The sequence below is a fragment of the Citrus sinensis genome, chromosome 1, assembly GCF_022201045.2.
Source record: "Citrus sinensis cultivar Valencia sweet orange chromosome 1, DVS_A1.0, whole genome shotgun sequence".
NCBI classification, from domain to species: Eukaryota; Viridiplantae; Streptophyta; class Magnoliopsida; order Sapindales; family Rutaceae; genus Citrus; species Citrus sinensis.
The window spans coordinates 21,319,640-21,339,446 of NC_068556.1; the positions used below are offsets into that span (position 1 = coordinate 21,319,640).

A 19,807-nucleotide genomic window follows, 5' to 3' on the forward strand; every position below is an offset into this window, starting at 1 on the left:
ACTATCCATTATCCAATGGATCAATAAAGAGTTTTATTATTTATTAGATTACATATTGACGATACACACAAGTACACAACACGAGCATTTGATTCGTGCCAACATTAATTATGATCATCAGGCATATATTCCTCACCTAATAGCACTGGCAAGCAATAAAATTGATACACGAATCAAATTGATCCGTACGTATATCCTCTAATGAATCATAGCGAATCAAATTGAACATGAGTTTATTTATAAAAATATAATTAATAAACAAAAAAGTTAAGTGAAATAAAATATAAAAAAATTACAAATTTAACATTTTACAAAATATAAACATATTATTATTTTTAAAAAAAAAGTGGAGATCAAGATGTAATTCCACTAACCAGTGACCGAAACCTAGCTTCGGGTCCCAAGACAAATGTTCTCACATAATCCGAAATGCATTCCAACTTAAGGAGAAATTAGAAAGAAACCGTTAGAAAATAGAAAGAAACCACAGTAAATACTATCCAATGGAACAATAGGTAGTTTTATTTTTCATTAGATTGCATGTTCACGAGACACACGAGTGTATCGACACGAGCATCACGAGCATTCGATTCCTGCCAGCATTGATCATCAAGCACATATTCCCCACATAACAGCACCAGCAAGCAAGTGGCAACAGCACAACAACACAAAACGTTTTTTTGCTGATCCTCATTTGTTTTCCCCCATCTTAAGCCAAACGCACGACTAAGGACTAACAATTCTTCTTCTTCTTCTTCTTGGACCGAACAATCCTGTAGCCGGAGGAAGAAATGGAGCGTCGTGGAATCGCTATTGTTAACTCCGATCACAAGCCAACGATTATGGTCACCAACGACGACGGGATCGACGCGCCTGGTTTGCGTTCCCTCGTCCGCGTTCTCGTCTCCACCAATCGCTACACCGTCCAAGTCTGCGCCCCCGATTCGTGAGCTTCTCATCTTTTATTTAATTGAATTGCGCGACTCGAATTGGAATTGGATGATCGTTGCTAATTAATATACGCCTTGTACGTACAGACAATGTGTGGCAATTACTGTAATTATTATTTATTCTGCAGAGAAAAATCGGCTGTTAGTCATAGTATTACTTGGCGTCACCCAATTTCGGCCAGACCAGCAGATTTTGATGGAGTTACAGCCTATGCCGTGTCTGGTTTGTCATAATCAGTCTTCTTCAATCTCAACTGCCAATTTATCATCATCTTTCTAAGTAATTTACTTGCAGTATTCGTGGCTTGCATATATATATATATATATATTTCAGGAACTCCAGCAGATTGTGCATCGTTGGGTGTCTCGCAAGCACTCTTTCCTTCGGTCCCTGACCTGGTAGCTCTCTCTGGTTTTTTACTTTCAATTGTCAAATATTGACTGATTGCATTGTAGTTGTAAAGAGATCTCACTTACAAGCTTAGGCCAATTTCATTTAGACTAACACTAGGGATACAAACACTATCTGTACAACCTGATGTGGCAACATTGTGTCATTGCCACTTGTCTCTACATTTTCAAGGAAATATGAAGAAAATAAATTATAAAGGACGTTTCACAATGATATAATACGCCACGTTGGTTGTACAGGTAAGAGTTTATATCTCTAATATTACTCTTTATTTATTATGCTTCCACCCTGTGTGTCTTTGTACATAGATGGCCTGCACTATATGGTCACTGTTTATAGGACTCTGTTTCTAATTTAGCAAATGCATTAACAAACACACCTTAGGGATTGTAAGTTGTAATTACATGGCAATAATTGCTAATGAATTCAAATAGTTTGTTACTTTTTTATTGAGGCAACCTTATTGGAAAACTCTTCTCTGGATGAAACAGCACAAAATACATGGCCTTGTTGTCTAGAAATTATGGTGCATGAAGGTATTTCATTTTACTAGTTCTTAATATGCCTAATTTTTCTGTTTATAGGTAATCAGTGGCATAAACATGGGTAGCAACTGTGGTTATCATGTGTAAGTGGTATTTCATCTGCTTTGTACCCTGTATGTTATTTATCTTACAATAGCCCTGAAAATTTTCTCCCTGTTTCAAATTGGAGATTTTGATAAGAGATGGGGATGAAGGGAAGGGGAAGGAGAACAGAAGCTGAAATAATATTATCGTAGAGCAACAATCTTTTCTTTACTGTCTTCCTTTTGGTTAAACTGGATTAACGATTTTCTTTCTTCTTTTTCATCCCTTTAAAGAAAAATATAATTTAGTCATGGATATAACATGTTTCTCGAAAGAGGCCTATATGTATTTCAGCTCTATCAGGTTTATCCCTTGGTAATTCTGAACATTCAATGACTATAGCTTGGTTTGTTTGTAAGAGGTCGTTGATACAGTTTTTAACCAATTATAGCTATCTGAAATTTTCCTTGAATGTAGTAGATCTACTTGTAGATGGTTGTTATATTGTTATAAGATTTCCAGACACCCATTCACAAATGAAGTTCTTTTGAGATCTACGAAGAAAAACTTGAGTGATTTTTTTGTCAGGGGATGTTGAAAGAAAAAACACACCTAAAGAAAGGCTTGTTTTTTCTGCAATCCCCAAAATTTGTATAAATAAGTACTTCTCTTTTGCCATTATTCTATTGAAAATTAACATATCATGTTGCAATTTGCTTGGCTTGCTTATACGAAGGACAAAACTGATTCATTTTAATTGGATTTGCAGTGTTTACTCTGGGACAGTTGCAGGTGCTCGAGAGGCTTTCTTTCATGGTGTACCGTCTGTCTCTATATCATACGACTGGTATATATGTGTATTCTGATGGCCACACGTTGGGTTAATTGGAATGCTTTTTCTTTTAATTTGCATCCATATTAGTGTTTAACAGCATATTCTTCCAGTTGAGAGCAAGTGCCGTGAATGAGTATTTTAAGGACAATGGAGTTGTGAGGCTGTTACAATTTTGCAACATATAATGTTGAAAAAGCTGTTTTGCCTTTTCATGCTCAACTTTCTTATCTTTAAGAAAAGGTTATTTATTTTCTTGCATATGGTAACTTTTAAAATTGAACATGTAGGGTTGGAGGTAAGAGCAATGTTAATGATTACACACTCGCTGCTGAGGCTTGTTTACCTATTATAAATGCAATACTGGCCGAGATCAGGAATCAAACTTATCCTGAAAGATGCTTTCTAAACATAGATCTACCTACAGATATTCCTAATAATAAGGTAAATTCTTGCATTAACATTTTAATATTTTACTCTGTCAATTTCCACTGAATCGGGGATACTAAAGCATTGTTTTCCCACCATGTTGAGGAACACCTATCAGGGTGTCAATCCTTCTTGATGGAGATCATGCTTTTCTAGAATATTATTCACTTTTAGTGATTTGAAGGACTTGGGATATTTCTGTTTCTAAGTTGGGAAACTTGGGATATTAGTTATTTGTTTAGATTTGGTCTCCCCCTTTTTAGTCTGATTCTTTTCTTCATTTTCTCTTTCCTTTCTATTTCTTCTTATTCTTCCTTATCCTATATCACTTTTTCTCACTTTTTCTTCTTACTTCCATCAAATCTGATTGCATTTGAAAGACAGTGGCAGAGTTTAGGTGGTTTGAGGATTGAACATAGGGCTTTTTTCTTCATCAAATTCTTCTTTATATAATGTTCTGTCATTCTGGTGATTTGAATGAGGTGAAATTCATTAAAGTGTGTTCCCTGATACTCCCATAGGATAGTTGCTGCAGAGAGATTGCAAATGGGCCAAATCATGCTTTGATATACTTGTATAGAAGTCATTCTGTTACGCATCTCTTTGACAATTTGGTTAAAAACGTTACATATTTATATCCTTGTTTGTTGTTTTTGCAAAGGGGTATAAACTTACTAAGCAGGGTACGAGCATATTCAAAATGGGGTGGAGACGAGTCACTTCTGAGATGCAAGGAGGGAAGATGTTATCAACAATGACAATGGACACAGATTCAGCAGTTACAATTGAAACAGATACATCTACCCCATTGGAAGAAGACCTTCTGTTTCGTAGGGAGGTTGGTCCTTTTATCTTTCTGTCTCTTGCATTTTTTTGCACACCTAGGTTAATCTTCCTTTAGGCCCATTATCCTGCAAAACAGAATAAGAATGTATTTTAAATCCCTAGTCTTTTGTTTCGTACGGTAAGAAGTCATGGTGATTCACATTTTATTGTTGCACTTCCAAACCCGCACCCCCTCCTTCCATCCCCCCCGGGGGTGCAAACACCAACCCAAACCCAAAAAATGATAAAATATTGTCAGACAACAAGGAGGTGGCTTAACTATTAATCGAATGCTGTTGAGTGCTTTTCCTGTTTCCTTTCTCCTGGTTATTTCTATGCTCTATTTCATTTGTTGTTTTTTAATGCCGCCAGAGAGTTCAAAATGAAAATAGATTGCAAATGTTTGAAGTTGTTTGGAGTTAATCAAATCTTTTCCCATTGGGATTAAGCGGACACTACAATCTTCAAGAAAAATTAAACCGAAAAATGGATAAATTGGATAGTTTTTACCCTCTAGCAAGTCCTTGGTCTCATGAAAAATGTCATATAAATTTGTATCATTCTTCAGTCTACTTGAATTTTGAATGGACTCAACTTCATAGGTAAGAGGGGCCCACATTGCTGATCCTGATACAGATTGGCAATTTCTTCGAGAAGGATATGTGAGTATCTTGCTTTGCTTCATTAAACTTCTGAATCGAGCAGCTCATGATTAGCAAGGTACTGACAATACTCATTTCAGATTACCGTCACTCCTATTGGAGCCCTCTCTAATGCAGATATGGAGTCCCTACTCTACTTCAAAGATTGGCTGCCAGTTGTGGCTGAACATGAATCTTCATCTGCTTTGTAATGCTATAGCATCCCTATGGTGAGTAAAACACGCGGTATAAGCTCTTAGTTGAACATGCCATAGTCAAACATTTGTCTTTGTATACAGCAGACATTGTTTCTCAATACAGCTGTGATATGATTCCTTTCTTGTGTTCCAGAAATTCTTTCTTCGATGCTGCCCAAAACAAAGGTGTGCATCTAGCAACATGTGGAAACTCTTTCTAATTTATTTATGTTGTTTCCTTGCAGCTGAATATGATGATTATGAGGTCATTGCTTTTAGACTGATTAGATGTTTGAACTCAACTATTGCTACAGAATTCTTTGGTTCCTCGTTTATATGGAACCAGGCTCCTGCCTCCTGATTGTCAGGTTTCTCATGTATTGCTTATCATTTTCACTCTAGTTTTGCTTAAACAGCAAGCTACTGCTTGCTATTTACTGAAGGAATATGTTACAAATTAATTGGTAACTAAATAATAGGCCTGTCTTCAGCAATGAATTCGTTGTACTCCCAAGATGAAATATTCAATTGGGATTTATAGTCATCATTTCTGCCCAAAATTCACTGTTCGCATTGAGAGATTGATGTGCCTTGTGAAAAGTCAGCTGACCTACTAACAAAGAAAGAAAGATAACACTGGATTACTGCTAAATGTGGAATTTTGGATAGAGTTCCCATAAGTCAAAACTCGTTATTTGAATGTATTTTGATTGGGCGTTCTCATGATTGTTAGAAAACTGCATTGTCAATTCGAACAAGAAATAGGTATTTGGGTTAGCCAAATATTATTTATAGGTTAAGGATCAGTACGCTCTTTATAAAATCCTATACGAAAGGGCATTAATATCTATTAATTTTGCTGGTTTAATAGTAATATTAATGGGTGATTAAGCGTTTTCTAGATGAAGACTCCAAGTTGGTGATCATTAAGCTTTATTGTTTACTTATCTTGTTAATTTAGTAACCTTGGCCGCCATGGTGATATAATAATCAAAGTTTTTCTATTTGCCAATAACAATCTAGTTATCCACTAACCATTCAAATTATTAATTGAGGTTAGAGATAATTTAAATATTTAGACACTTATCTAAGAAACCGACATTTTGCGTTTTTGGAGTTTTGTCTCATGATTGCTAACAATGGGCTTCATAGTTCATACTTTAATCACCCTATTTTTACTTCAAAGCTTAAATTGTTGAGATATTGTGAGTATTACGAAACCAATATAGTCAAACTGATTTCTTATAAAATGGGTTCAGTCGCCTACTTCAAATTATTTTAATCACTTTTTTTTAAAATTTTTATAACCAGAATCAAGAAATAGCACTACCGATAGGCGAGAGGCTATATCTGCAGTACAGACTTCTCCCACCCCCCGTGAAAATTTTTAATTTTTGAAATACACCCCCAACTTTGCTATGTGATACCCCCAAAATTTTACAGCAGCGTACATAATTATCATAAGTTGGGATGATCAGCAACGAATTTTTGGAAATTTGAGGTTTTACAAGAAAGAATGAGGGTGTGAATGTTGTACCATAATCATTATCCTATTGAGGTTGCTTAAACTCATATTTGTTCCAGGAAAAGATTGAAGAAATGGACATGTGTTAGTTGCCATATCCAATCAATAGTTTTCACCAAGTCAACTTCTGAAGGATATGAACAGCAGAAACTAACTTTCACCCACAACTGCTGAAAACTGACAAAGCAACAACAAGAAGACAAATTTCAAGAAATAGGTACCCTTTCTCCACTGCATTCTAATATATTGAGTGCGAATTATAAACAAAACTAAATAAAACATTGACGGAGTAACAATAAGAAGCCAAAAATTCCAAGAACGAACCTACTGGCAATGGTTAGATTAAGTTTACTGTGTTTGTAAATTCCAGAAAGCTTCTGAAAAAAGAAAAAAAGACAAATGGAAAGAAATAAACCATTGTTCTATTATATAACCCAGGTCACATGAGCTTTAAGAGAAAGCAGGAAAAAAAAAAGAAAAAGAAAAAGAAAACTTCATAGAGTATAAAAAAGTCATAAATATTATATGTACATGGTCTCAAAAACGCTCATATATGTATGTTTTCTTGTGCATTGAACTCCGCAAGCGTAACGGCGATTTCATTGTTTCGATGGCAAGGAGGAAGGGATGGTATTTGATTCCACTAGTATTGACCATAACACATGAACATCCTCGTAGGGGCAAGATTTGACATCATCGTATAGAATGTATATCCCTCTCCCTGTAATAAACGAACGTGAGTTTCGGTCAAGTATATAAAAGTACAGAGAATATAAAGAGGAGAGCAGGAAGATGCATTAATAAGAGGAACATAGAGATAATTTGCTCTTTGTTTCCAAGCATTTTTTATGGCAATGTAGTGAATGCACAAGAAGTTACGCAAAGAAAGAGAGCACTGAAATGCATGTATTTTGTTACTGAGTTTAATTATTAACGAGTGAGGGATCGCATACTCTTTTTTGGAGTCGAGTGTAGGCGCAGCCAAAGCTTCTTCAATGGAGAGAAGAGGGATTGCAACCACCCCATTTTTGACAATTGGGTGTGGCTAGCTCATGCAAGTGAGAAAGAATGAGAGCACAAACAAAAATAAGACAAGGTTTTGCTTAGACAATAATGAAGCTAAATGTCACTGTTTCTTATTTCTGTTTTACATTCTCTTGTTGGCCAATCATGTGTATCACAATTGCCACATTTTCCTCTTGGTGAATTGTCATTGTCACAAAAAGGGCAAAAAAAAGAAAACCCCTCCTCTGCCTTGTAGCAGAAGAAGCCACCCGACCAATCAGAAGTGCTTTTCACATTTCCAAAAGCCTTTTTTGTATCAAAGCATTTTTATTTTCACTTCCCTTATGCCTCAAGCCATCATTTTATTATCTACATTACCCTATTTGTATACCCAATTTTGGGATAGCCACTCACTCCTTGGGAGTTTCCTTTTCTTTTCTTTCCTAATTTTGCCATATTTGGGCCACCCCTTTTTCGGTTTTTTGAGTATAAAGGAAACTTGTGATAAGAGTCTATTACAAGGTTTTTGCTTCTATACGCCACGTGTCTCAGTAGATTGCCTTAAAAGTGTTGGGCATAGCTTGATGAAAGAGAAATTAGACTCATCATCATTGAAAAGATCGCTATGAGTTGACCAAACATGGTAACTAATGAGTAATTTTTGTTTTGAGGATTGATTAATGAGTAATTTGCTGCAACTTTTTGGGGACTTTGAGCTAGAGTTAATTAGGTACATAAATTAGATGCTTTGTGGTGGAAATTATTATGTTTGATTCACTGAAGAAATAATTACACCACCTTAATTGAACAATCTAATGAGATAGTTTTTGAAATTTACTGGTTTAGTTCGGTTTAAATCTGTTATTATCACTTTATTATATTTTTTGATCCACTCATGGTTGATTTGAGAATTAAGAAAGAAAAAAATTATAAGATTCACTTATATGATATAGATAAGATTGAAATTGTACTAAACAAGATTATCAGAAATTTTAAAATAAAAAATACTGAAAGGTTAGTGATATTTTCACCCTGCAATTTTTGTAACCCACCTCACTCCTAACAAATAATTATAACATGTTCAAATTATTTTTAAAAAACAAAATGTTCAAATTATTTTTAAAAAACACAAACAAAGAAGAAGCTTGGATATTTAATCAAATGGAATTGAATAACTAGAATATTAGATAGAAGGGTTCATGTTTCTTGGGTGTAATTTGGTCATTTTATTTTATTAGGGTAAAATAGTTAAATAAAACTCATCTTAAAATAATTTTAATGTCAAAGATACCTAAGTGAAAAAAATTATGAGAAGGACTTGATTGATTAAATGTTAAATTTTTTTATTGATTTATATATTTTTAAAAATAATATGAACTTATTATAATTATTTTCTAAAAGTGGGATGAAAAAAGATCCATATTCATATTGTAGATTGGGTCCAGCTATATTACCCACGGTGTTTGGTATCCCATTTTTTTGTCTTTTTCAAATCCACCTTTAGATTCAACCCAAAAGTTGTACAACGGCTTAGATGCATTTGTTAGGTTATTAACATTAAATGCCCCTATTGTTTATACAAAATAAGAAAAATTAAAAGTTGTTAAATTTTAACATGTAAGTCCATAATATTTTAAATTCTTTTTAGATTATTGAACTAGGTTTTCAATTAAATGACTTATTCTTACATTTGTTAATATTTATTTAAATTAATAATTCTCTTATTAATTAATAAACTAATTAATTTAATATATAGCTAAACATTTTTTTTTACTAACCATAATTGACAATAAATATATATATGATTTTTTTTTAATTTAACAAAATGGCAGCCAATTTCCTCCCATGTGAGAGATATTATACCTTTTTTTTTTTCTCTAACGCAAGAGATTTTACTATCTCAAATGGATGAAATGCACAAAATATGAAAATGAATTTAATTTCATATTATATATAATTAATGTTTTATTATTTTCTTGTAACATAATATTTATTTAACATACTATCAATTATTTGATTATGTAGAAAAATATATTAATTTACTAATAATAATAATAATAATAATAATAATAATAATAAAGTGTTAGTTTATCAATTCGTAAAATCATGAGTTTATCAATTCATAAAATCATTTTTGTTCATTTGAACAAGGATTTTATATTTTTGGTTGAATTTTTGTCCTTAAATAAAAAGAGTAAATTTAATTGAACACTTAACTAAATTGAGTTTTTTTATTCCACCCCAACATTTTAAATAGTCATTAGCACTCATTTAAAATATTTCATTAACTTAATTAAAGAAGGGTAAAAAAATAAATCTAAACAATTACTCTATTTGAAAATAATTTAAATATTTCTATATTAATTTTTTGTAATTAAAAAAGAAGAGTAATAATTTTATTTTATTAGTTTGTTTCTACATTGTAAATAATTTTAATTATCTTTTAATATTAATCATTTTAGGAAAAGTAAATAAAAAATAAGAATTTTTTTTATGTAAAACACATTAATTAGCTTTTTCATATTATAAAATGCATAGTGATTTATGATAAAAATTAAATACGCATGTTTAACCCTTACAATATATATTGTGTTACATTCTTGTCGGATTAATGGCTAAGTGTTGGAAAACAGAACCATGGCCATGACCAATTTTTTATTTTTTAGTTTGGTAGTGAAATGGATTTTTTTTTCCTTCAACTCTAACAATTTATGCATTCTCTTCTCTACATATATTGCAATAAAAAAAAAAGAAAATAACTTATATTCTCCAAATTGACAAGTCTATGATGTCGGAGTATTGTATTCATGTCGGCATCTTCGAAAAGTGCTTCTAAAATAAATTATGGCTTCCAAAAACATCATTGTAATTGAAAATTTTTAGGTGCAGGACTAATGTGTGAAAATATAAAATTCTTTAGCTTTTTTGTTCTTTAAATAAATAAATGGACTCCATTACAATTAACCTTGAAAAAGACAAAAAAGGGGGGTACGAAACCCATGTGGCAACGTAGTTTCGGCCTTGTAGATTAGTCTATATTCTGTTTCTATCTTCATATACATTAAAATAATAAAAGTAGATAGTATGGTATAGTAGAAAGATTTGTATATGACCTCAAAATAATAGGGATCAAAATTGTCAATGAGAAAATGGGGGATAAGTTTCATTACAAAAATAGTATGGTGAAAATATTCATGACCCTACACAAAAATGTGTTTCCAAGTTCCATTACTTCATATGCAAATTTTGTTTGGTTTTAACTTTATCTGATTAGCCATGCCTAATCAATTCAATTTACAGATATGCAATTTGTTTTGGGTTATGTTTTTGTTGTGAGTTGGACTATTAAGAGCACCCTTCTAAATTCTTGTGAAATCTTTTTACTGAAAAAAATAATAATTAAGGCGTGTTTACATTTCTAGAATGTGAATCAAAATAAAAAAATCTATTTACTTATTAAATTAAAGATAGAATCAAAATAAAAAATCTATTTACTTATTAAATTAAAGATAGAAATGAAAATGGAATACGTGGATCCTACACATCACTAAGGAATGAATACTCGGATTTTGAATCCAATGGGGGGCTGGGAATAAAAATCCATAATCTAAGCAACCGACCCATCTCATCTTTCTCACCCACAAACGAGAACCCACCATTTGATTTCATCGTTCGTCGCCAATCTCGCACCAGTCACTGGTCGGAATCGTGTCATCGTTCATCATGTCACACTGTCAATTTCATTTCAAGATGAGGAATAGACGGAGGAGAAGAAGAAACAATAAATAAGAGAAAAAAATAAAAACGAAAAAAAAAAGAAATGAAGGAGAAGAAGCAATGAAAAATAAGACAAAAAAGATTTTGAAGATGAAGAATAGACGGAGGAGAGGAAGAAATGATAAAGAAGAGAAAAATAGAAAATAAAAACAAAAGGAGGAAAAGAGAAGAAGATACAAGGGAGGAGAAAAAGTAACGAATAATTTGCAAGAGAGAGAAAAAAAGGAAAAGGAAAAAAGAGGAGAAATAGAAAACAAACAGAGAGAAAATGATAATAATAATTATATCTATTATTATTAACAATAATTTTCTTAATATAATTCTATAATAAATAATGATAATAATTAAATAAGAATATTTTAATAAATTAAAAAAATTTATTCTAATTTAAAGATAAAGTATACACATCAACATAATACATTTCATTCAGATTTTAATTTTAAAAAATAAAATAAATAATTTATTCTGGTTCTCATTTTGATTCTCATTCCAAACAATTCAAATTCATATTTATTTTAAGTCTAGCACATTTTAATTTTCATTGAGTAAATACACTATTAATTAATTAATAAAATATATTATTTATAAGGATGCTTGCATGCTTCTAAACCTACCTTAATTCAATCTATTTCCAGTAAATCACTTCTTTATTTATGAACAAATTCTTTTCTTTTTTGAAAATTAACACTTCATTTTAATGAATTAGGGGACAATAGAAAAAGAAGGGAATCATCAAAATAGATCAAGACCTGAAAGTCGGAAATCGTTTAGAGGAAGGATGACAAAGAGAGAAGCGTCGGAGGCGAGCTAGTTGGCGTGATGGACACGCTGGTGATATGTGTCACAAAGCGCTGTTTTTGCTACGCATATCGCACCAGATCTTCATTATTTTTAATTATTATTATTTCCAAGCTCTTAAACTTTTTTTTTTTTTTTTGGGAACACATAAAGCTCTTTAATTAAACTTCTCAAAAAACTTAAACTTATCAGTTGTTGATTCTAAAATGTTTCAATTTAATTGCTGACAGTAATGGAGAAAGAAAAAAAAAAGAGGAGGAACAGAAGAAGAAGAGAGATCAAGTGTGTTAAGTAAATAAAAGCACCAGAACGGCCATGCTACTATTTCCACACCGGCGTGGATCACCTCAGCCAGATGGTACGAGCAGAACACGGGGACAGACAAGAACCGACCAGAGATGAGTATCGACCAGAAGTATACACCGAGCCAATACTCATCCCCCAAAAAAAAGCGGGAACACGATCCCACAGAATCGCGATAGTTGCGCTTTTCCCATAACCATTGAAGGAGACGCGAGATCCCACGTTTGCCCGCAATGTAGCAGATAGAGTCCCATGAGGGGCTGCCACCACCCGAAAAAGGAGGGATAAGGGGTAAACGGAAACGTGGGACGAACGACGGCTATAAGAGAGGAAGAAATTGATGAAGAAAGGGATAGAAAAACTGAGAGAAGGGAAAACTCTGTCAAATTGTATCCAGATACTTTTTCAATACCGAGAGTGAGCCAATTCTAAGCAATTATTTAGATCTTAATTGCACCGTTTTCTCGTAGACCTTGTGCTAACTTAGGCATCGGAGGGTTTACGCCGGTAAAACTACCGGCGTCTCTGATCTATTTTTATAAACGCAAGCTTAGTGAGGAAAAGAGGGACAATTCCAACGTCAGTGGCCGGAGCAGTCACCGAAGCAAGAAAGAATTAATATCTTCATTATCGATAACGTGAACGTTGGTGTAAAAATCTGGTCAGGCAAAGGCGAGCAAATTCCAGCATCAACAAAGTGTTCAACAGTAAGCGACTTAGTCACTCGGGTAGTTTTGGGAAAAAATGAATTCGTCCCATCAATTGATTGGTATTTTTCAGGAGAGGGATTTTATAAGATCAGTACAGGGGTGCTCGTAGTACAAATCTTTTATTGCCCATTACGAATATGGGTTAACTTGGGCTAGACCCACAAAACCCACTCGACCCATGAAAAGTTAAAAACTTAGATAAAATCGTAAAAACGTTTAAAAAAAATTAGAAAAACAAAAACCCTAGCTGCGGAAGAAAATATTGCTGCGAGTAGCAACCAGTCAAGCCACTTGCCACAAACTTCATCCTTTCCAAAATTCATCATCAAAGCCGTTGATGATGGCAGCATAATTGTCTCTGCTCCAAATTCAAAAACGTTAGGTGGGTTTCTCTTTCTCCTTTCGCGAATTTCCTGCACTTTTATTTTGAATATGTAGCCTTTAATCTCAAAATTGTTCAAAATATTGGTAGAAGCACTTCTCGTGATATGAAAATTTAAAGTTTTTTTTCTCCTTTGTGCAGTGTAAAATCACTAAAATCATGAATCTACATGAAAGAACAATAATTTTTTTTTTCTTTTCAATTATATTAGTTTTATATTCCCCAAGTATTTTTACATGGCGTCTGCTAGAAAGCTGTGATAAAGGTCAAAAACATGCCACGCGAGGAGCGTGGAAAAAGTTATTTGTCTTTATTTATTTCCTTTTTTTTCGTTATTTTTTCAGTCAAAAAATTGTCTTGGTGATAGGAGTAAATTAGTTAGTTAAATGAAATAAAATGACTCAAGTCATTGAAATTGATGCAATTCAATTCTAAATTCGTTTGCGTTCTCTAGCTCATATTGGCTTTTTTAGCAGTACCTTTCATTCATCAAATTCACTCTGTATTCCAGAAACTAAGAAGATTTGTTGAATAATTTCTCCACTGAATTCTTTCTGCCCAAGATGATGACAGGGGAGGCACTGAACTTCTTCTCAAAGTACAACAAGTTTGCATATGGGAGAGATGGAGACAGAAATAAAATTATTAATCGCTTATCGGCGTTGAATGATGTTGATACTGTTATAGTGGGAATAGGTGGACTAGGGAAAATTGTGGTTTGGAAAAATATTTATTGGTTTTAGATGATGTGTGGAATGAAACATGGTGAATTCAACCAATTAGAAATCTTATTCATCCACACATTTGTTACGAATCCCGCAGCATAGCGGTTGTCATAGAGAATGATATTATAGTCACAATTGAATAGATGCTTTGCTTACTGTGCAATGTTTCTCAACAATTATGAGATTGGGTAGAAATAATGGGTGTTCCTTTAAACAATACGGTTATCAATCAAAAATCAATTTACTTTCTAGGTTTTTTTTTCAAGGTGCAGAATATGATATCCATGGTAAAGAGTCAATTGCATAGATTTATGATGGATGCATGATCTTGCCGAGTTACTTGCGGGAATTGAGTGTTCCAAGATAAAATTGAATTATGTTATTAAGCACTTGCATCTGCTGAATCTGAGTAGTTCAAGGATTGAGATAGATAGGGCCAACTTCCATAGGTAAGTTGAAGCATTTAATGGAATTAAAAAAATTCCCTAATTCAGCATCAAGGCTATTAGAATTTAGAACCACAAGATTGCTGTGATAGTACTGAACTTGGGACATTGTCGAGAAATATTGAAAGAATAGTGATCCTCGAGCATCATATAATTGATGATATAAGATTGATGAGTGTCGTCAGTCATTGTATGCCATATTCAACTTGTGGGATGTTGTCAATTGAATGGATAGCAAGGATTCCCTCGCTCAACAGGTTGGTACTTCTCTTAAATGTTAAATCTGTATTATTTCTTTTTCCAAATTAGTCAATTGAACCTTTCCTAATATCTGGCCTCTGGTTTCTATGGATGTTGTAGTTTTTTTGTGCAATAGCCACTATGAAGTTCTGCAATGCGTCACTCAGATTCTGGACTAAGTCCCATGATCACACAGAGAAGCATTTTGAAGTTGCAGACAAGTTTTCAGTCAAGGTTATTGATCAGTCCTTCAATTACTTGTCACAACATTTTTTATGCCTATGTGCATATGGTTTGTAAATAAGTCTTTAAATATAACAGTGATGGTATGTAAATTTGAGTACCATTTTTTTGTTCTTTCAGCATGGCTAATTTCTGTGGAAGCTAATTCAGAAGGCCTTTTTGAAGGGTAATCGTAGACTTCTGCATGTGGGGGCAGTTTTAAGACCATCTGGGTGAGTTCTGGTAAACTGAAAATGATTTTGAGGAGGGTTAGAAAATTTTTTCGGCGTGTAATTAAATTTATGTTGGTTATTCATCATTCAGGTGGCCCCGTGTTAAATGGTTGGTTGTTGCAGAATCGATGGGTTAAGTGTTTGATGAAGTTGTCTTGCATGAATGTTTCGCTTGCGCTTTCAGAGGAAGTTATAGTGTTGTTGATCCTTTGGTTAATTTGCAGTTCTCCGTATACATTTTACTCGGTGGAAGACATTCAAGATGCTGATGGTTTATGGTTTATGGTTATTTAGGTTTTGTAAAATTATGGCAATATCTCACATTGTTTCTTTTACTTTCTGTTGTAGCTGCAATGGGCTAGACTCATTTTGACCCCTGAATTAAGTGTATCCTTTTATTTTAATTAATGAACTCTTCTTTGTACCTGGGTATTAGTTAGCAAATTTAATTAACCTTTTCTTTTTGGGTTAAATGTTATTGAGGTGGCTAAATTAGTACAGCCCCCTATGCATGTGAGGATTGATTTCGTTCATTGTAATCAACATTCTAAATCCTAATAATGAAGGTACCGATTGGTAATATTTGTTACCATCAATTGCAATCCGCAGAGCGAAAAAATTATTTAGCTTTTGATATTTTGATTAAATGAAGTAATGCCCCTGTCTACCAATTGCAACGCGGAATATCCTGATTCAATGTTTCTTTCCTGCGCCCATCGTTCGTTGATACCCAGAAAAAGTGAACGCCAAGTCGTCTTATATGATATGTACGTCTGTGTCTGTTCATCAAATCATATTAACGGCATGTCATCTGATGTTTCGAGACGTAGATGAACGGTCATATACTTCAATGATATCTCATTGCCGGTCATAGCCGATTACCAAACTACTTTTCGAAAAATGCCTTCCATCTTCAAGAAGTTGAGATTCATGCGGCATCCAAGCATGGAACCGCCACGTCTTTTATTCAATATCGGAAATGGAATTCTTCTTATTCGATGCTCTCTTTCACTCGATACTGCCTTGCTCTTAACATTAAGCAGAAGCAGTGCAATTACATAGACCTCGATACGACAGTCATACAATATCATATTATGATCTTAGCATTCGCAAATGTGTGTTGGGTGGATTTTGGTAAGCAAATTGTGCTTAATGAAGTTCTGTTATTGGAAAATTTCGTGCAAACCACAATTATGTAAATGTAGCTTTTGGGTTTTAGCTGTTGAATTAACCAACCAACTAAATAACTCAACGATCATTAACTAACTAAATAACTGAATAGCTGAGGTCTTTCTAAATTCCCACTTCACCCCTCTTCCTCTCCCGCCACTTTGGTATATAGCCATATCGTTCTCTTCATATTCTCAGATATTCTCTCGCCTTTTTCAGAAAAGAATCAAGAAATGGGCAAGAAAAAACTTCGTGCCAAGAAACCAACAGCAAGACCACCACCACCAGATTCCACCATTGTTGAATCTGATCCTAAACAAGCAACCCTAGCCATTAATTCATCAGACCCTGAGATTAACAGTGAAGGCTTGCGGGCTTTATCTGCATTTCAGAGTGGAGATTCCAAGAAGGCTTTGGAGATGATTAAAGAATCTGTTGAGTGCATGAAGAACACCAGGTCGGCCATGCAACTAGTTCCATCCCAGAACGGATTGCTTCATCTCTTATATACGAGCAGAGCATGTGGGCAAGCATGAGCCGATCAGAGGAGAGAACAACCAGGGAAACATACCGACCAGAAATATATGCCGAGCCAATACTCATCCCCAGGAAAGCGGGAACACGATCCCACAAAACCGCGGTAGTTGCGTTTCTCCCAGAACGGTTGAAGGACACGCGAGATCCACGTTTGCCCACAATCTAACAGTTAGAGTCCCATGAGGGGCTACCACCACCCGAAAAAGGAGGAATCAGGGGCAAACGGAAAACGTGGGACAAAGGGCGGCTATAAAAGAGAAAGACATCGAAGAAGATAAGGGGAGAAAAAAGAGAGAGAGGGGAAACGCTGCCAAATTGCAACCAGGCCATTTCCTTACAAATTTCCTGAAATCATATTACACTGTTTTCCCGTAAACACCTTGTGCTAACTTAGGCATCGGAGGGTTTACGCCGGCAAAACCACCGGCGTCTCTGATCCGTTTTTGGTGAACGCAGGTCTAGCGAGGGAAAAGAAGGTGATTCCAGCCTGAATGGTTCGAGCAACAGTCAATAACGTAAACGTTGGTGAAAGAATCTGGTCGGTCTAAGGACGAGCAGATTTCAGCATCAACATTTTGGCGCCGTCTGTGGGGAGCTGGATAAAAAGCTACCACCGAATTAGGAAGTACCGGAGAAACAGCGAACGGTTAAACATGGATGTGACGAGGAAGGACGCTCTGAGGGAGGATAACGAAGCTGGGGAGACAATCACTCTTCGGGAAATTGCAAATGAAGCCCGAGAGAGGATGACGCAAGATAGACTGGAGCGGATGGAGAAACAAATGGAGACTCTTGCGGCCGTATTGTTTGAGCTGAGGGACGAGCGGAGAAGAGATTGCGAAACCCCCGTGGGAAGAGATGGAGTTGGAGCAGAACCCAGCCTCCGGGGGCGTAGAGTCGGGGAAATCCCCCCGTACGGAGACCAACCTAACGGGGTGCATCCCCACCGAAGTACTGGTCGGGTCCCAGGGGAACACGTTGATGAAGGGAGAGACCAACCTCGCCCCGGACGGACACTGGAAATAAATGGCCGAGGGGCCAGTGTTGATGAAGGAGAGCTCAGACAGCGATTGCAGAACGCCGAGCAGGAGCGAGACCAGATAGCTGCACGTGATCCTGATCGTGCTGTAGAATTGGAGGGGGAGGTGCGCAGATTGGCGCAGGTGATAGAGGAGATGCAGGGCAAGAGAAAGCCCCCGAGCTGGAGGATAATGCTAGATGAAGAATCTCCGTTGTCAACGGAGATCATGAGTACCATAATCCCAAAGGATTTCCGCTTCCCCGACCTCAAATACTCCGGGCGAAGTGACCCGTTGGTACACATTGAGCGTTTCAACGACATGACGGGTGTGCAGGGGCTGACACCAGCTCAGAGATGTAGGGTGCTCCCGTTGACCCTAGAGGGACGAGCCCGAGAATGGTACCGCAAGCTGCCCCGAGGAGGAATAAAGGGGTATGAGCAGATATGCCAGGAGTTGGCCGAGCAGTTTCGGGGGGCAGTGGCCCCAGAGGATGACATGATGGAATTGATGGGGATGAGACAGGAGGAGCACGAGTCCCTGCGAGATTTTATAAAGCGATACCACCGAGCCGTACTTGATTTGGGAGCTTTCAATCACCCGCAGGCGTTGAAGGGTTTAAAGGAGGGTGTGAGGATAGGCCGGCTATGGTATAACCTGAGAAGCCCCCTGGTGCAGAATTATTCAACAGGATATGAGCAGGCAAAGAGAGATATCGAAATAGAGGAAGAAAAATCGGCAAAGATAAAGAGTGAACAGCTGGAGGAGCTAAGACGAAAGGAAAGGAGAACTCCCAATGGGAGCCGGTCGGGAAAGCGAGCTGGGGAACCCTCAGAAAGGGGCGGAACATCAGCTAGATCCCGCCCTTACCCCATAGCTACAAGATCACAACAGTTCCAGCACAATCGGGCTCAGCCTCCACGTCTCCCATTCCCAGATCGGCAGCGAGAATTCCGGCAGATAGCTGCCGACCCCTATCATAACACTCCCAGAGCATCACATGCAACCAATCCCAGGGCCAGACGACCAGATCAGTTAGCAACTATGCCAGCCCGAGATGACGTTCATGATAGCCGAGCCGTTCAGCTGGTAGACCAGAGCTTGACATATAGACAACACACTCCACTAAAGATCTCCATGGAGGAATTGTATGAGAGGATTGAGGGACGAGGCCTGCTATACCCCCCGGCCCCAATAACAAAACCAACTCACCGACGGGATAAGAGCAGATTCTGCAAGTTCCACGACACTCACGGTCACACTATCAACCAATGCCGTGACCTGAAGACTCAGGTGGAGGATTTAGTGAGGAACCGATACTTGGACGAGTATGTAGATGGAATATCCCCTGCCACGGAATCACAGTACACACGGGATGAAGGAGTTGAGAGGAGTTTAGAACGTGAGCAGCCGACCGTCCGTGTGATAGCAGGAGGGCCAACATTGGCCGGAGATTCGAACAGGGCGCGGAAGAACTATGGGAGATACGCCCTGACTAGCAAAGAAGTGCTTTTCAATTTGCCAGCAGCCAAGAGGGCAAAAGTACGGCAAGTTCCTATTATGTGGACAGAGAATGACGAAGAGGGCATTTTGTACCCTCACGAGGATGCACTGGTAATTAAAGCGTTGGTGGCCAGTACAGAATTACGGCGAATACTGGTAGATACGGGCAGCTCAGTAGACATTCTGTTTAAGTCGGCCTTAGATGATATGGGGATTTCAGACTTAAAGCTGGAGCGAACGAATACATCCTTGAAGGGATTTGGAGGGGGACGGTTAACTCCCATGGGGGTCATTGAACTCCCGATTACTGTGGGGACAAAGCCATTTGAAAGAACGATGATGCTGGACTTTGTAGTG

General features: G+C 36.3%; 1 protein-coding gene and 3 long non-coding RNA genes across 10 annotated transcripts; 2 read left to right on the forward strand and 2 right to left on the reverse strand.

The window, feature by feature from the left end:
• Positions 1–510: 510 nt before the first annotated feature.
• LOC102626546 (uncharacterized) lies at positions 511–5,399 on the forward strand. 3 transcript variants are annotated; one of them, XR_371875.4, is made up of 11 exons: positions 511–946; positions 1,079–1,173; positions 1,285–1,349; positions 1,947–1,990; positions 2,701–2,778; positions 3,054–3,207; positions 3,854–4,030; positions 4,620–4,679; positions 4,760–4,888; positions 5,010–5,041; positions 5,170–5,399. XR_371875.4 is itself a non-coding variant. In XM_025092130.2 (10 exons), exons 1-9 carry the CDS (start codon positions 792–794, stop codon positions 4,868–4,870), a joined length of 939 nt encoding a protein of 312 aa, XP_024947898.2. In that variant the 5' UTR covers positions 511–791; the 3' UTR covers positions 4,871–4,888; positions 5,010–5,399. The 3 variants fall into 3 exon arrangements, 2 of the variants coding, with proteins under 2 accessions (XP_024947898.2, XP_006489377.2); XM_025092130.2 differs by having other exon boundaries at positions 5,010–5,399; XM_006489314.4 differs by lacking the exon at positions 5,010–5,041 and having other exon boundaries at positions 515–946; positions 5,101–5,399.
• Positions 5,400–6,782: 1,383 nt separating this feature from the next.
• Positions 6,783–7,616, reverse strand: LOC107178447 (uncharacterized). The gene is made up of 2 exons (XR_001509189.3): positions 7,334–7,616; positions 6,783–7,101 (listed from the first exon to the last, which is right to left on the reverse strand). It is a non-coding gene; the product is annotated as an uncharacterized LOC107178447 (long non-coding RNA).
• A 3,242-nt stretch (positions 7,617–10,858) lies between these two features.
• On the reverse strand, positions 10,859–13,055 carry LOC127902478 (uncharacterized). The gene is made up of 2 exons (XR_008054779.1): positions 11,912–13,055; positions 10,859–11,116 (listed from the first exon to the last, which is right to left on the reverse strand). It is a non-coding gene; the product is annotated as an uncharacterized LOC127902478 (long non-coding RNA).
• A 146-nt stretch (positions 13,056–13,201) lies between these two features.
• LOC102625857 (uncharacterized) lies at positions 13,202–15,645 on the forward strand. Of its 5 annotated transcripts, none has more exons than XR_008054767.1 (5): positions 13,202–13,355; positions 13,867–14,783; positions 14,887–15,000; positions 15,130–15,221; positions 15,313–15,645. It is a non-coding gene; the product is annotated as an uncharacterized LOC102625857 (long non-coding RNA). The 5 variants fall into 5 exon arrangements; XR_008054769.1 differs by having other exon boundaries at positions 13,211–13,355; positions 13,829–14,783; XR_008054768.1 differs by having other exon boundaries at positions 13,211–13,355; positions 13,832–14,783.
• Positions 15,646–19,807: the final 4,162 nt, after the last annotated feature.

Bases quoted from the DNA above. Each gene is read 5' to 3' on its own strand.
- LOC102626546 (XM_025092130.2), top strand. From the start codon at position 792: ATGGAGCGTCGTGGAATCGCTATTGTTAACTCCGATCACAAGCCAACG. The intron at 1,174-1,284 runs GTTTGTCATAAT...TATATATTTCAG, and splicing joins TACAGCCTATGCCGTGTCTG to GAACTCCAGCAGATTGTGCA. The intron at 4,680-4,759 runs GTGAGTATCTTG...TACTCATTTCAG, and splicing joins AATTTCTTCGAGAAGGATAT to ATTACCGTCACTCCTATTGG.